Here is an 18012-nt window from a genome sequence, read left to right on the forward strand (position 1 = left end):
TCAATGTCATTCTCTAAAACTTATATTGGGTAATCTATTACTTTCTTCTAGCTATACTTCTTGTCCAGATTAAAGACCATGGTTCAACCACTTTAAAGTTGCCCTCACTAATACTTCAGATAATTTAACTCCTTTAATCTATTCTTTTGCTTAGTGCCCAAACTAAATTACTCCATTCCCCACTTTCTCTATATTTGCTCCCAAGCAGAAAAGCATTACTAAAGAAATTCACAGAACTGTGATTACCTGGCCCATTACCAATTTCTGCCATTTAATGTCAACCTGGCACTTGAAGCTGTGCAATAATTATCTTATAATTAACTATCTTGTTGATTTTCTAACACATTCCTCCAGTGGATAATTTCATCCATACATTTCATACCCTCTTTAAACCTCAGTAACTCTGTATTTTCCTACTCTTGGAACATGTTCTTACCAACTTTATGGAAGAAAATTATAAAACTAAAAAATATTTGATCCAACTGCTCCATGAGGACTCTCTCATCAGTGCTTTTCTTTTCTTCAAACTTCTCCCATTCCTTCAGATATTTTTCTTTTTTCTATCCCAAAAGGAAAATGCACTTGTTTCTGAAAAGAATCCCTCTATTTCTAACTTTGAATCCACTTTCCTGTCTTCTTTGGAACTTGTGTTTCTAAATTATTTTCTATATCTTCAATGTCTTTTGATTTTTTTACCTCTAACAGTTCCTCTTCCTATGTCCAAATATAAAAACTGCAATTATCATAAGAAAACCTATATCTAAACACCCCATTGGCTCCTTGAACTATTATATTTTCTCCTTTTGTATTCAGAATTAGATTTGTTGAAAGAGAGGTCTATACTCACTGCCTTTGCTTCCTCACTGTCTACTTTCTCTTAAAATCCACAAATCTGATTATTGCCACATTATTACAGAAACTGCTTTGTGCGTACACTAATGATCTCTAGATTCCCCTCTGAATATTCAACCTCCTGAACCTATGGGTACCATTCGATATCAGTGATATTTCTTATTCACCACCTTGACACTGTCTCTTTCCTTATCTTCTGTGACTGTTCTCTCTTGATGCCCTGACTAGTACTTCTTTTCTCCTTCTGTTGTTACTCTTCTCTCATGACCTACATGGAGCAGTTCCCAAGATTCTATCCTCGACTGGGTCCTCCACTGTCAGAACCCTCCCTTAGAGAGTTCCTCTCATATCAAATATATACAGGTAATTTCTTATGTCATAGTCCCAGTCCTGAATTCTCTTGTAAACCCCAGATTCCATTTTCAACTTTATTTTTATATTCCAACCTAATGTTCTTGCTCACCATCTTCTCTTCCTACCACCCAAAGATACCTCCTTCCTGACTTACCTCTTTTTACAATGTCATCAGTATTCTTTGGAAGTATTTTTACCAAGGTCATCAGTGATATTGTTAAATTTTTTTGTAAAACTTTTCATTGTGGAAAAATACATGTAACATAAAAAACATCATCTTAACCTTTTTTATTGTAAATTCAGTAGTGTTAAGTACATTCACATCCTTGTGCTACCAATTGCCAAAACTCTTTTTATCTTGCAAACTGAAACTTCATACCCATTTAATAACTCTCCATTCCCTACCTCCACCAGTCCTTGGAAGTCACCATTCTACCTTGTCTTTATGAATTTGACTCTTCTAGGCATCTCATATATGTGGAATTATACAGTATTTGTCTTTTTGTAATTGACTTATTTCACTAGGAAAAAACCCTCAGGGTTGATCTATGTTACAGCATGTGCCAGAATTATCCTTCTTTTAAAGGCTGAATAATATTCCACTGTATGTTTATACCACATTTTCCTTACCCATTCATCTGCCAGTAGACATTTGAGTTGCTTCTACCTTTTGGTTATTGTGAGTAATACTAGAAAGTACAAATATCTCTTCAAAAATGTTCCTTCTTCTGGGGAGAGTGGTGCATGCCTGTAATCCCAGCAACTCTGGAGGCTGAAGCAAAGGGATCTAAAGTTCAAAACCAGCCTCAGCAACTTAGTGAGGTGCTGTCTCTAAGTAAAATATTAAAAAGGACTGTTGATATGACTCAGTGGTTAAGCACCTCTGGGTTCCATCCCTAGTACCAAAAAAAAAAAAAAAAAAAAAAAAGTTACTTACACCTTTTGGCTACTGTGAGTAATACTAGAAAATACAAATATCTCTTCAAGTACCTGCTTTTAATTATTTTGAGTTTTTTCTAATCTATTTTTAATGTAAAGAAATTAGATTGTAGTGAGTTTAGTCATATGAAAACTAGAAAATATAGGTAAATATTCATTAGTCCCAAATGGGTGTAAAATATATTAGTTACAGGGAATGCAGTAACAAACAAACAAAAAAAAACCTCACTATCCTCAAGAAAATTACTTTCTAGTAATGCAAAAAGAAAAAGAAACTACTGCTAACATTTTGCTATATGGTCATCCAGTCCTATTTCTATTTCCATATAAATATATATCTTTTCTAAAACTGACTATAAATACACTATTATAGTACTATAAATACTATTTTACTACCTTTATTTTTTCCCTTAAATAATATCACAAATATCTTTCAGTGTCAGTAATTTTTATCTATAATCCATCTGGGATGGCTGCATAACAGTTTTGTTGTATGGATTTCTTTATTTGTTTTTTTAGATGTTGATGAACCTTTATTTTGTTCATTTATTTATATGTGGTGCTGAGAATTGAACCCAGGACCTCACACATGCCAGGCAAGTGCTCTACCACTGAGCCACAACTCCAGCCCAGGATTTCTTATAATTAATCAATTCTCTATTGTTAGGTAATTAAATTTTTTTTAACTTTAGTTGTAGATGACCATAATACCTTTATTCTATTTACTTTCTTTAAATTTTATTTATTTTTATGTGGTGCTGAGGACTGAACCCAGTGCCTCAGACATGCTAGGCTGGTGCTCTACCACTGAGCTACAACCCCAGCCCCTAGACATTAATTTGTTTTCCATTTTCACCTGAACATTCACATTAATTTGCCTATTTCATTATTTTATTAAATTCATAGAATTGCTAGGTCAAGGGGTATGTCTTCTTTAAGACTTTGGATCATGTATTTCCTGATTGTCTCCAGAAATGTTACACTGATTAGCCCTCCCTTAAATACTGTGAAGTACCTATTTTTCCATATCCTCAAGTATTTATTGTTAATGTGTTTTAATCCTTCATGACTTCTTTTTAGTTCTTATCTTCATTCATTATCTCAGTCATTCAACAAACTTGTTGACATTTACTACATTTACTACATTATCACAAGCCATCCAACCATACTTCATATCCATGCTCATCTCTTCTCATTAAAATCCAGTCATTTTTAAAATCCAGTTTTATATTGAATTAATGTTTCGTGTTGTTATATTTAATATATCTCATAATAAGAGAATCTTATTTAGATTTCTTCTTTTATTATAAGGGTGCTTAAAGATGATCATGTTGTAGTCACTTGTACTAAACAGCTGCAGTGTATCTATATAGTGCCTCTATTCTAAGAATTTAACAGTGCCTAATTAGTATTATTTCATTAATCTTTACTACACACATCTGCAATATGTAAGTAGCAAGTGTTATAAAGATGAAAAGCATACTAGTAGTTCCTATGAGTTAAGGAAGGGAAAGGAAAGCATTACCACAGAGGTTAGCATGAGGAATATCTTCGTGGTGACTGAATTGTGGTGATTGAATTGTGGTGATTGAAGGGGCAGTTACAGAAATCTATATATGTGGTAAAATGGCAAAGAGCATATGCATTACACCAACATCAGTTTCCTAATTTTAACACTATTCTGTGGTTATCTAAAATGTTACCATTGGGGGATACTGGATAAAGGACCTCTTTGTATTTTTTTAACTTCCTGTGAATCTATAACTATTTTAAAGTAAAAAGCTTTTAAATGAAATATGTAATGAGTATATAAATATATATGTGAATATGTGAACATATAATATGTATGGCACAATTTGTCTATTTTGCAAGTTATTGTACAGGTTTTTCTTAATATAGATGTATATTTTTAGTTGGCAGAGGATCTTTTTATTTGATTTATTTATATGCAGTGCTGAGAATCAAACCCAGTGCCTTACATGTCTAGGCAAGCGCTCTGCCACTGAGGCACAACCCCAGCCCTATAGTATAATTTTGCAAGTTGTTAATTTCTTTTTCATTTTCAGTCCCCCCATTTTTGGTCACTTTTCATGCTAAATTAGACCATTATGTTTTGGAGATCTGAGTCAATCAAGATTTATATTACTTTTTGATAAACTGTGATTGTGTTGTAAGTGTTCTATGGTTGCTATACCTCTACAAGCACCATGCTTTCATATTCTCTTTACTGCATGATAATTTGTTGAACGTATATAGCTCCACAACAGATGTGCTGCAACAGGTAAGGATCTGTAGAATACACATTTACCACTGCCATATAAACACAAAGTAAAACAAGAGTATCATCAAAGCGTGCACATATTTTAGCATCCCTCTTTTATAAGGAGAAAGAAGCTAATTTTTGTATTATTTAATAGCCATCTAGGAAATTCAAATACAGATGAAGCATAAAGGACATCTTAACAGTTTTATTATTCTGAATTTGGGAAAAGTAAAATCAAGAAGAGTTGTCAGAAGAGGCAAGGTAACATACCATAAATAAAGACAAGAAACACTTATAGAGGTTGGGGATATAACTTGGTGGTCAGGAGCTTACCTAGCATGTACAAGGTCCTGGGTTTGATCCTCAGTACTGATTTTTTAGGAGAATGGAGGAGTACTAAGGATTGAACTCAGGGACACTCAACCACTAAGCCACATCCCCAGCCCTATTTTGTATTTTATTTAGAGACAAGGTTTCACTGAGTTGCTTAGCACCCCACCATCGCTGAGGCTGGCTTTGAACTCCCAATCCTCCTGCCTCAGCCTTCCCAGATACTGGGATTATAGGCATCAGTGCTGTTTTTAAGAAAATAAAAATGTTTTTTAAAACCAACAAAAAGTAACCTTTTAGAAATTTATATTTCAAATAGTTCAAGAATATATCATAAACCAAGAGAATTAACAGAATGTGTTGGCTATAAAAAGGGACCTTTGTTATTTGGGCACAAAATACCTTGGCCATTTTTAACAAAACAAATCAAATTCCAGTAACAATTTATAAGCCAAATTTATAAGAATTTATAAGCCCATTTTTTCTTATGAATAGACATATCATGTAACCAATTTTGTTAATAATTTTAACACATTGTCTTAGTCCATTCATGCTGCTTTAATAAGATATTATAAATTAAGCAGTTTATAAACAACAGAAATTTGTTTCTCACAGTTCTGGATGCTAAAAATTCCAGGATCAAGGCACCTTCTCACTGCCTCTTCACATGGTAGGGGGGCAAGCAAGTTTCTGTGGACCTATTTTATAAGGGCTTTCACAAATTCTAGTTACTTTCTCAAAAAGGCCTACCTCCTATTACCATCACTCCAGGGTTAGGATTTCAACATTTGCCTTTGGGGGGACACAAATGTTTAGATTATGACACGTTATTCTTAATATAAATTCATTTTACATAATTGTATTTGTCTGCTTTGTGGTGCTATTACCAAAATACCCAACAAGAACAATTTAAAGGAGGACAAGGTTTATTTTGGCACAGAGTTTCATAGGTTTAGTCCCTCATCCACTATGTCCATTGCTCTGGACCCAAGGTGGGCAGAACATCATGGCAGAAGGACATGACTCACCTCATGGCATCCAGGAGGGGTCACAGGGAAGATGAATACTTCCAGGGCATATCCCCAGTGACCCACCTCCTCCACCTATGCCTCACCTGCCTACATTTACCATCCAATTAGTCCATTCAAACTAGGATGGACTGATTAGGGTATAGTTCTTATAATCCAATCATTTTGCCTCTGACTATTTCTACATTAGCATAGGAGCTTTAGGAGGATAAACTCCAAACCATAACAGTGGCTATTATTCCCCAAAAAATAAATGTCATTTCTCTTCAGAACTTTTATATTTATTGTATAATACCCCACAAATTTATTCTTTATTATCTTCCTTCATATTCTGGCATAATCAGATAATTTTTACTTAAGAAATTATTCTCCTTTTTACAAGTAAACATAAAACCTATTAGTTATCTCACATAATCATTTCTCTACCTTCATATATCCTTTTTAACTTGTTAAAGATGATTACTTTATAATGTACTAAGATGAGCTCTGGAATATTAAACATTATATTGTCTACATATCCAAGAGTACTATCATTTGCTCAAATAAATGTTAACTTAAGGTCTTAGAGTTAACTAAAGATCTGATTAAAATTTAAATTCATTTAAAAAACTTATGATTTTAGAAGTGTTACAAGAATTCATCTTAAGCTGGGTATGTAACTAAGTTGTAGAGCACTCATCTAGCATTCATGAGGCCCTAGATTCAATCTGTAACACTGCAAAAGAAAAAAAAATTCTTTTCAGAGCCATTCCATAACATTATTCAATTTAGATGAACATAAATTTTGCTATTTTCTAGCAAAACCTCTAAAGAATTTAAATTATTCATATTAAGATTTTGTATGGAAAATAAACCCAAGGCTTGCATAACTAGAATATTGTTCTAATATCTTCAGCACCACATAAAAATAAATAAAATATGTATCCAACTACAACTGAAAAAATAATAATTTTCTTACATGGTCACAAAGGTAGGAAGAAAATAACAATTTTTAAAGCAAAATTATTAAATCATTCTAATTTGTTCAAAGAATCATTGATGGCACACACCTATAATGGTACACACCTCAGCAACTCAGGTTACTGAGGCAGAAGGATCACAATTTTGAGGCCAACCTGGGCAACTTAGCAAGACCCTGTCTCAAAAATAAAATAAAAAGATCTGGAGATGTGGCTCAGAGGAAGAGTATCCCTGGATTCAGTCCCTACTACCGCACCCCCAAAAAAGGAAAAAAATCAAAGTAAGTTTTAAAATAATAAATAAACAGAAAAATCATCAAACCATCTTAATATAAATGTTATATCTATTTGTCTAATATAATTTGTAAACCCTATATTTATAAGCCAAATTATGTCTTTCTCTCTCTAGGTATTTGTTTATTGCAGTGCAAGTCTCAAACCCAGGGCCTCATGCATGCTAGGGAAGTGGTCTACCTCTGAGCTAATTCCCAACCCTCTATAAACCAAAAGTTTTAAGATTCCTTAAATTATATCTAAAAGTTCTGAATGTTCCTCTTTATCTTATAACTAAGTAACTGAGGCAATTGACATAGTTCTCAGTTAAACCTTTTTTTTTTCCAGTGTAACTAAAAGCTATTTGAAATAGTAATATACTTCATCAGAGTTTATAATGTGACTTTTCTTCTTCTTTGTGTGTGTGTGTGTGTATGTGTGTGACCTATTTATCTAGACAATCTCAGTATTTAAGTTATAAACATCTGAATTGTTGACTAATTAATAAATTAAATTTTCCAGAAAAGGGAGAAAGGAAAGTGAATATGTATGAGAGAGCTGCTTACAATGAATATGGAGTTATTGACCACTCTTAAAAGTTTAATCATTCTCCTTTTGCAAAAAGAAGAAAAGTATTAATATGTGAAGAAAGAAGAAAGTGACCAATCAGTTCAGATACTGTCTTTAGGCCCTTGCTATCAAGCCTGTAGGATTAAATCTCTGAAGAACAGAAATGAAGAAGGGAGCCTCTTATAATAAACTAAATGAATTCTCTTTTAGACAAATAAGACAAATTCTTCAAGAGGGTTTAACAAAAGAACTTTTACTTTTTCTGTAGAATTTCATTTTGAGGCTTTAAATAATAATTTTTAAAATGCTAATCATTAAATACCCAGAATTTTATTCCCCTTTTGTTCTGAAAAGAGAGATTATAGAACTATTCACTTGAATAGTTATATAATCATGTCATGTCAAAACTACTCCAAGGGCTTGGGTTGTGACTCAGGGGTAGAGTGCTCACCTAGCATGTGTGAGGAACTGGGTTCAATTCTCAGTACCACATTAAAAGAATAAATAAATAAAAATAAAATAAAGGTATTGTGTCTATCTACAACAACAACAACAACCCTGCTCCAAAATGACCCCTTGGCCACTGTAATTCCAAGTTTTCCTTGATGCAGTCCTGCATTTTAGAAAGATACATGCTAAAAAGAAAAAAAAAAAAAAACAGAAGCCAAAGTTATGCCAGGAGGGTATTACAAGTTTATTATTTGATGAATCTGTCAACTTATGAGCTAACACTAAAACCACTGCAAGTTGACCCTAAAAGTTAACAGGCCAGAATTGCTAGAGGAGCCCTTTCCCAAAGCCAACTTTTCAAATATGGGCAAACTTCTTACAGATAAGTGTAGCCATTTTACAGCATTGTTAGTATCAAATCAGTGCTCCACCAACAAAAAACAAAAATAGTACAAATCTAATCAAATAACCAGAAAGTCCTGAGAACCTTATTCTTAAAACAAACAAAACAAATATCAACTAGCTTTGGGAGCTCAACAATAAAGGATCATAGTTCAAAGTAAGTTCTAAACTTACTACATCAGTGTAAACAAAGAATCCCCCAAGCAGAGTCTCAGAGAATTCAATGAAGTGCAATGTAACCAATATAAGAATACCAATGGCAAGGGTTCTTAAGTCCTAGTAAGACCTCCGTAACTATCCTAGTCCTAATACAAAGACAACCAGAAACCTGATGATCATAGGAAGCTGAACATTAATTAAAGTTTTTGAGCAAGAGAGAAAGAACATCACCTTGACAGTATAAGAGAAGAACCTACCCTTCTGAGTTCTTAGCTGGGACCCCCATAACAGGAGACAGATTAACAAGGGAATAACAAATTTATTAATGTATACGTCATATATACATACATAGCCAATACCCACGGGAAAATAAGTGACTCTCAAAGAGATGGTTATAAGTCTGGATTGTATTGCATCTTCAACAGTGAACAATAATTCTTAAAGTGGTGACAAGACAAAGTAAAAGGACTTGTGGGAACTAATGATAGATAAAAACTAGTCAACTTTGTTCTGTAGATACCTCTGATGCCAGCTCCAGGCTGATAAGTTTGTCCTTCATTGTGGAAAGGGAAGGAGGGACACATTTGGAAATTTATGATCTATTTTTTGGCAAATAAGGGGAAGACAGAGCTTTTCTTGTATTTCTTTCTCCTCAAATGCTATCAGCTCAAATATCATCCTTATACCAAACTGGCATATTTTGAAGTGGCATATTCCACTGCCCTTCAACAAATCTCAATATGTCTCAAAATGAGGAAGTTACAGAGGGTACTTAAAGAATTTTGAGGACTAGGATTGATTATGGGGTGGTTTTAAGGTATAAGGTAATAAGTAAGGTCCAGGTCGTGTTGGACTTTGTAAAGTAAGTGACTTGCTAAAACTATTAGTCTTATCTTTGGAACACTTAAGTTCATATGAAATTACTGTTAATCAGTTTGTCCTTGGTCCTGTGTTAGAGGATATAGATCTGAACAAACTTATGTTTAAAATATTTAACTTAAGGTAGTTTGAGTTACATGTCATGGTTTGGTACAGTTTATTTGTTATGCAAGTAACAGTTCAGTTTTACAAGTTGATGTCTATTTTATTTCTCAAAAGAAAAGAATTTGTAGGTAAGACAGCCAATCATAAGGCTTTTGCAAAAATTAAGACATAATGAATGCTTGAAACAGGGGAATTAGACTGTTATGTGGAATTTGGGGGGAACGATAACAGACTGAATGAAAAATGTAGGGATAAGGAGGAAATAGATTAGAATCTTCTTAATAATCAAGGCCTTTGGGAAGAAAGTAGACTATAAAGAGGAGGAAAGATTCAAAAGTTGAATATTTGAAAGCTGGGAAGATAGTGGCACCACTGACAAAGCCAAAAATAGGAAAGTGAAATTTAATATGTTGTAGGTAGGAAATGGAGATGTTGAGGGTTTTGTTTTGTTTTGTTTTGTTCTGTTTTGGTTTTCTTTTGCTGTATTTTAACTGTAATAAATGTTAGGCATCATTTCCAAGATAAGTAAGTAAATGCAGCAAAATGAGAGATAAATGTGAATGGCAAATAAAATACCCTAATATCAAGAGAATCTTAGTTAGTTTGGTAACAAGTACTGTGCTATGAGGGAAAAGAAAAAAAAAGATGTAACCATAAAAGTTAAAGAGCTGCAAGCCTTGACTTTATAAAATTAGAGTGATTTCAATAACTACATGTTAATTAAGATCAGAAAATTAATATATATTAGCATTGCAGCATTAGCATACTTTTCAAGCATTGCCCATGACCAAGGATAAAAGTGGGTTGCTGTGTCATACAGGTCTGATTAAGTTAAATCAGCACAGTATTTACAGAGAAGGCTTCCAGGTGATTCTACCTGAGAAGGTCATAGTTTTTCTCTAACCTATATAAGGGGACAGATAACCGCAAAGCTACTTTTGTAATATAAAGCCAAAAGTCTGACCATAATATCATCAATGAGTCAGAATTAAGATGAAAGGGGCTTACAATTGTTTGAGAGAACTGATATATGAAGCCCTAGGTATTGACCATATGAATAGCTTAAGCTTCTGAGGCTTGCCTATGACCTCCTAAAGAAATATTTCAGATTTTCTCACATCAAATAGAAGAGAATGGAGGAACTTTAGATTACATAGAGGAAAATGAGAGGGAAGAGGGGGTGGGGGTATGAAAGATGGTGGAATGAGACAGACATCATTACCCTATGTACATATACGATTACACAAATGGTATGAATCTATACCATGCACAACCATAGAAATGAAAAGTTGTACCCAATTTGTGTACAATGAATCAAAATGCAGCCTGGAAAAATAAAAAAAATTTTTTTAAAAAAAGAAGGCTGGTGATACAGCTTAGCAGTAGAGTACATGCTTATGTAAGGCCCTGGGTTTAATCCCCAGCATCACAAATATAAAAACAATACATTTTTTAACTTTGTAACATTTCTTAAATTATCTTTTTTTAAATTTATTCTTTGTAGTTATATACAGCACCAGGATACACCATGACATCATCACAAAAGCATGGAACACAACATGCTCCAATTCAGTCCCTGGCACTCCCCCATCTGCCACTATCCCTACCACCACCCTTCCTCCACTCCATTGACTGATCTCTCTTCAATCCATTTACATTTACTTTATTTTTTTAAATTATTGTCCTATGGATACACCAGATGCTGGGACCCAGATGCTACATCCATTCTTGCATATATGAAAGTTTGGTCAGATTCATTCCACTGTTCTTCCCTTTTCCTGTCTCTTTTTTCTCCTCCTCAATCCCCTTTGTCGACTCTACAGATCTTTCCTCTGTTTTGATGAACTTCCCTCTCCCTTTTTGTCCCCCTGATGCTGTGTCTGTCTGTCTCTCTCTCTCTTTCTCTCTCCTTTTTTTTACCCCCCCCCCTTTATTTTGGAGTAGCTTCTACATATCAGAGAAAACATTCAATTTTTCTGAAATCAACCTATTGTTTAAGTTATACTTCATGTGTCTGTCTGTGGTAAGGACTCCCTTTCTTAAGTATTTTATAATCTAATAGTTTGTGTTCACACTGTAAACTAAATCCATGTGTATTAGCATCTAAGAATAACAGTATGAGAACAACTAGGAGGAAAATTAATGCCCTTTCAACATCATATAACATAAAGGAAGAAAAAGAATCACATTTATTATATATTTATCTGCAAAAAAACTGAGTACTCATTATCTCAATGCTAACAAGTACTATGAAGGTAGTTTTTATAATTATTTTATAAATGAGAAAATTAAGAAAAAGAGCTTGGGTCTGAATCCAAAGCTCTTCCTATTATATGCTGTATCTTATTGGAACTTGCTACCATAGAATAGCATTTTCTGATTTTCTTTGAGACATACTAATAATAGATATTAAATATCTAAAGGTCAACTAAATTGAGTAATGGAATTATCAATATGTGTAACTAAGCATTACTTGTTTGTCTCAGAGACAAAACATCTGTCTCCTTCAGAAAGATTTAATTTCTTTATTAATGTTGATCCTACTTTGAAAAAGAGAAAAAAATTTTGGAAAAAAAAAAAGAAATGATCATTCTCTTCAGACTTGAGAATCTAATGTCACACAGTCTCTACCTCAGATGTACTCATTGAAAGATAAGTTAGAAAATAATATTGGGAGGAAAAAGGTAATTGTCTTATTTAGTTGGACCAATTACTGGGAAGGAAGGCCCTGTATCTCCAGAACATTATTGTTAAATTGTAGCCAAAGATGGTGTGATTTGATCTGCTGTTAAACACAGTGGAAATTACTATGTTTTTTAAAATTCTCTAAGAACATTTTCTCATTCTCCTTTACTTGTATTATTTATTCAAAGATCCTTTGAGCATATGCCTTCTACATGCCAGAAACAGTTATAGGTGCTAAGAGTACTAAATTCTGCTTAGTATATTTGGGGTTCTTGGTTTGTTCAGTTTTGTTTATTTTTCCATTAGAAATAGGCAACATTATTCTAAGAAAATAATGGTGGTTTTTTGACTTTTAGCTGCTAAATCCTGAAGATGACCTCTTACCAGGAAAGATTCGAGACAGCAATCGTTCAACCCTCCTAGCAACAATTCAGGAACATGGTTACCCCACAATCAACTTGGGAATTGTGGGAGACAAGTAAGTATTGTATTTTACTTTGAAAAGTTGTTTGTACAAATTGAACTTTTAAAACACTAACTAAATGGAATTGCTGCCAAAGAGACAAATCTAATACCATAATTTTTCACTGATCACATTCTTCAGAAGCTAAAGAATTATAGAGGTATTTATATCCTTTGAGAATAGATATTTTCTTGGAATGCAATTATAATATTTTACTTTGCTATGGATGTATTAAGTGTACAGAGATCTTTTTTGATAGTTTTAGCTTTATGCCAGAGAAACTATTAAAGAGCAAGAGCCTGCCACTGAGCCAAGGGAGCTACAGTAGTCCTCTTTTACTAGTTCTTGTCATCACTCCTGAAAGACTTCAGAAAAGTGGCTCAAAGTAGCAGGAATGAGCTTATCAGAAGGAATAGGAAAAGTGAAAAGGGGACACTCTCAAGGGGAGGGAGTGGGTTCTTTCAGAGAAAAGAAAGATAGCATGCCCTTTCTTCTCTCCAGTTTTATTGGAAATCCCAAGTAAGTTTCCAGAGAGTCCCACCCAGGTCCATCTCTGACTTTTGACTGGCAATGGGATTGCATCAGAGTTTCAAGTCCCCACTGTGCATGGCAAAGATCCAAGACAACTCTGGGTCATGTTAGCCCATGCATACTGGTTCTAACTGGAACCAGTATTTAGGGGGAATTATCCTTATGTCCCTGAGTTCTGGAATCTGGTCTGTATAAGGTCACAAAAGTCCCCCTCTTCAGGGTAATTTATGTTCTTCTTATCACCTTTTCAGAGCTGCATTTCTCCTGCAGACAACAGATTGTTTGGTGATTAATGTAACATATCCTATTGATTTAAGACAGGCAGGGTGCAGTAAATTGCTTTTTTAAAGACAGAATGCCACATATGGTAGCCCATGCCTGTAATCTCAGCAATTTAGTGTACCCCTGAGCAACTTATTGAGACCCTCTCTCAAAATTAAAAATGAAAAAGCGCTAAGGATGTAGCTCAGTAGTACAACACCCCTGGGTTCAATCTCCATTACCATGAATAAATAAATAAGCAAGCAAGGAAGCATGAGAGGGTCAGCACAGAAGGTCTAGTTAATAGAATTATTCCCTTAACTTCATGTTCCCACCACTCGTATCCATCTGTTACCTATCAGAACTAATAGTGATAGTGTTATTCCTATTCACACTTTCACTGGTTTCAAGAAATACATGAAAAACATAGGTGAGGGGCTGGAGTTGTGGCTCAGTGATACAGCGCTTGTCTAGCATGTGTAAGGCACTGGGTTCGATTCTCAGCACCACATATAAATAAATGAATAAAAAATAAAGGCCTATCAACATCTAAAAAAAACTAAAAAAAAAAAGGTGAGTAGAGTAAGAGAGATGGTCAAAATTTTCATTATTATTTTTTAAAGTTTAAATATAATTGCTTTCTAGATTTTTATATTGATTTTTATATCCTTAAGTAACCCAAGTTTCTCCCAGCTCCACCTACTGAAGTATACAAAAGAGGCAAATTGACTGTTATTGCCCATATTTAAGCGTGTATTGTCCCTGCCTACCAATTAACTCAGCCCTGTGGTACATTCCCCAAATATTTCTATGAATCTTCAGTGGTGTCTCACATGTGATCAAAAGCAAGTCTGCTTTCCGACCATCCCACTACTAACACAACACTGCTGCTTAACCATTTTTCACCAGACACTATTTCCAGCTCAATGGAGGTATACTTGCACTTGACATTAAGTAATATTCAAGAATCATCCTTGTAGAGACAAAACTAGGAGATCAATATGAGTGATATATACCATGATGTATCTTTCACCCATAATCATGTTTTCTTGCTTGTCACCACCTTGTCACTGAGTAAAGCTCATTATGCTTGGATTCTTCCTTTAAGAAGAGTGCTTTCCCAGGGTCAAATGTGCTTTTGAAGAGGCTCTGCCCTAACCATTTCACAAGGTATGCTCTGACAAAGTATGCTATGAATCCTTCTTAGGTGCAAACTGGATACAGTTCAAACCTTGGACACAGACAGCAACTTACCAGTACCTGAAAATGTAGTACCTTTTATGTCATCTCACCTTTTAAAGTTATCTTCTTACCTCTGGTTATTTTTCCTCTGAGGATATCAGAGTAGAGGTTATTGGATATATTTTCAAGTGTCATTCCTAAATCTTTACCATTGTTATTTACCTGAATTTTTAGTTCTGAAGAAGTTCACCAGCCAACTCAGAGCCCATACTGATGAAAACAGCATACAAGTTACGCAGTATCAAGGTCCCTAGTCCTAAGAAGATAGTAGAAAAGACCGACTGCAAGGAAAAGGAAGTAACCTGTTCTTTTATATAAATTTCAAGCACCTAAAATTTATACTGATGCAGACATAGCTTTAAAGAACAAAAATTCAACTTCTGAGGAAAGGATGAATCTAAGAGTTTTAAAAGCACAAAGAGATAAGGCACGTAGGCCCAAAACTGTAGGAAACAAACACTAGATTTAGTACAGTTGTTTCCCACCCAACAATAGTGCTGGCTCTACCTCCAAGTGCATTAATGAGCTCTAAGAAATATTCTAAGGTAAAAGGAACTTTCTTTATCTTTTTCTTCTGTACCCTGAACTGCTGTGGACTATAATTCTGTCCATTCTCAATCCTATTGTTACACTTTTGTATTTTTTTAAAGTTACTATGGTATACTGACATCTTTCTATAAAGTCCAAACACCACTGAAATGTTCTTATTTTGATATGATAATATTTAATGTATAGAATCCACAGTGTTGGTTTGTTATGAACATTTCCCAATAATTAATGTTGCTATTTTATTTAACTCCAAGATGTACCTTGAACATAGCCATTTTTTTTTAACAATTTGCAAATCTTGCCAGATTTGAAGAGGTCCAGGGTGAATAGTTTAGAATGTAGAGGTGGAATGTGGGAGGGAAGAATTCATAACTATTTTATTGGTAATCTGTGCTAGGAGTTTAGCAAAGGAAACAAGGTACATTTACCCTACAGCCTGTTGATATCTGTGTAGGTTGCCTCCCTCTTCATTCTTTCTCATAGCCTTTTGCAAATGTTGTATACAAGCCTCTGCAGGAAGCTCTCCAGGAACATAAGCAGGATCATAGGAGAAACTCTGCCCTGTGTTTAAAGCAGGGGAAAGAAATTGCTCAAGAATATAATCAGTCACAGAACCCTGACTAAGCTATGACAGTTCTCTTCTTGTAGTTTAAAAAGGATTGAATCTGGTTTTCAAATTCTATATGATTCAGTCTCTCAGGTCTTGGTCTTAATTTTGACAATGTAAAATAGAAGAGTAAGGCATTACATATTTAGATTAAGTTGTCCTAAAATTTGCCTTCATTTATTGTACCTTTTATCTAAAAAGAGAATAATTTAGTAGTATGGTGAAGATTACAGAAGTGATACTTCAGATACCTGAGATTTAACAACTACATTTGAAAAGCATTCATTTATAAATATTATGTGTGTATTAAAATGCATTTACTAAGTTATATTTTCACATATACATGGAACATAATACTGTTGGGATTCCTAGTTCTTTTCTTTAGAAAGACAAATTTTGGAATTAAGAGATGTTAAATAACTTGCCCAACGTTATACAACTAGTTAGTGGCAGAGGTAGAAATAGAATCTAAATTTCTTGAGACTAACAGTCCACAATTCTCTGCTATCATCATGAAGACAAGATATTATGTAAGTATGTCAGTAGAGTATAGCACTATGACTGGAGTGGTCAGAAGTTTTACAAAAGTGCAATTTTAGTTATAACTAGAAGGATGAGTGAGATTTAGGTGGGAAAAGATGACATATTAATCAAAAATAGGAAATACTGAATGATCAAAAACAGAGATGTAGAAACAAATAATTATAGAGAAGAAAAAATAAGTAGCTATTCAGATTAGTCCAAATGATTACAACAGGAAGTTCTAGTAGAAGGATAATGCTAATGATGAGGAAGACTGGAAATAAGAACAATACAATTTGTTTATTCACTGTTTTGTCAGTCATCAGGAAGTATTGATTCCTCTTAAAATCACCTGGAGATCTTTTTGAAAATGCTGATTGTGATTCCCAAACCTGGGATGGCTTAAGGTTTTGCATTTCTAACAAGCTACCAGTTGATACCAAGCTGCTGATCCACAGATTGCAGGAAGAAGCAAGACTGTAATAAATTCAATCGTGTTTACCATGAATTCTAAACCAACTCATATTGAAGATACAAAGTTGAAATAAATAAACATAGATCCTACCACAAAAGCTATAATTATACCATAATAGTAAAATTATTTTAGAAAGTTCCAGCACTTAATCTCAGATTTGAAAGATGGAGTTGGAGAATATCATGCTAAGTGAAATAAGCGAATCCCCAAAAACCAAAGACCAAATGTTTTCTCTGGTAAGTGAATGATACATAACGGCAGGGGAGGCGGTTAAGGGGAAAATGGAGGAACGATGGATTATGTAGAGGGAAATGAGGGGAGGGGAGGGGAGGGGAGGGGAGGGGACAGGGGAGAGGAAATATGGTGGAATGAAACAAACATATTATCCTATGTACATGTATGATTACACAAACAGTGTGACTCTACATTGTGTACAACCAGAGAAATGAAAAGTTGTACCCCATTTGTGTACAATGAATCAAAAGAAAAAGAAGAAAGAGATTAACCAGGCCTGGTGGCACACACCTGTAATCCCAGTGGCTAGGGAGGCTGAGACAGGAGGATCACGAGTTCAGATCCAACCTCAGCAACTTAGCAAGGCCCTAAGCAACTTAGCAAGACCTATCTCTAAATAAAATACAAAAAAGGTCTGGGGATGTGGCTCAGTGGTTAAATGCCCGAGTTCAGTCCCCACCAAAAAGAGGAGTGGGGGGAGGGAGAGAGAGATATTAAAAGAAATCATGAGGGTGTTATACCACAGAATAATGTCAGCTTTGATTTATTTTCATCTGAGTAACAATACCTTGTTGAAATGGTATCTATAAACACAAAATGCCCACAAAACCCAGCTGTTAGGACTCTGCCACAATTGTATATCCTCTAGCAACACACTATTTCCACATCTTTATCCTCCATTTGCAATCTGTTCTCTTTTGACTTTAAAACTTCCTTCCTGTGCTTATTCCCTAAATGTAAATCTTCCCATGGCTCACCCTTAGCTTTCTGTCCTTCTGTTTCTTTATGCCAATGATTCTCAAATCTTATGTCCCCACCCTGAATATGAAACTAGTCAAGGACAGATATTCCAAATTGGCACAGATTTTGTGAGTTTATA

The 18012-nt window shown here is 34.4% G+C and overlaps 1 protein-coding gene across 20 annotated transcripts in view; it reads left to right on the top strand.

The window, feature by feature from the left end:
• Positions 1-18012, top strand: part of Gphn (gephyrin) — a 641988-nt gene that overhangs the window by 577067 nt on the left and 46909 nt on the right. For all 20 annotated transcript variants that reach the window (XM_047539524.1, XM_047539518.1, XM_047539521.1 and 17 more), the window contains one exon: positions 12605-12726. In XM_047539524.1, coding sequence (XP_047395480.1) covers positions 12605-12726 — 122 coding nt within the window. The remainder of the gene's footprint in view (positions 1-12604; positions 12727-18012) is intronic.

This window comes from Sciurus carolinensis, chromosome 2 (genome assembly GCF_902686445.1).
Source record: "Sciurus carolinensis chromosome 2, mSciCar1.2, whole genome shotgun sequence".
NCBI classification, from domain to species: Eukaryota; Metazoa; Chordata; class Mammalia; order Rodentia; family Sciuridae; genus Sciurus; species Sciurus carolinensis.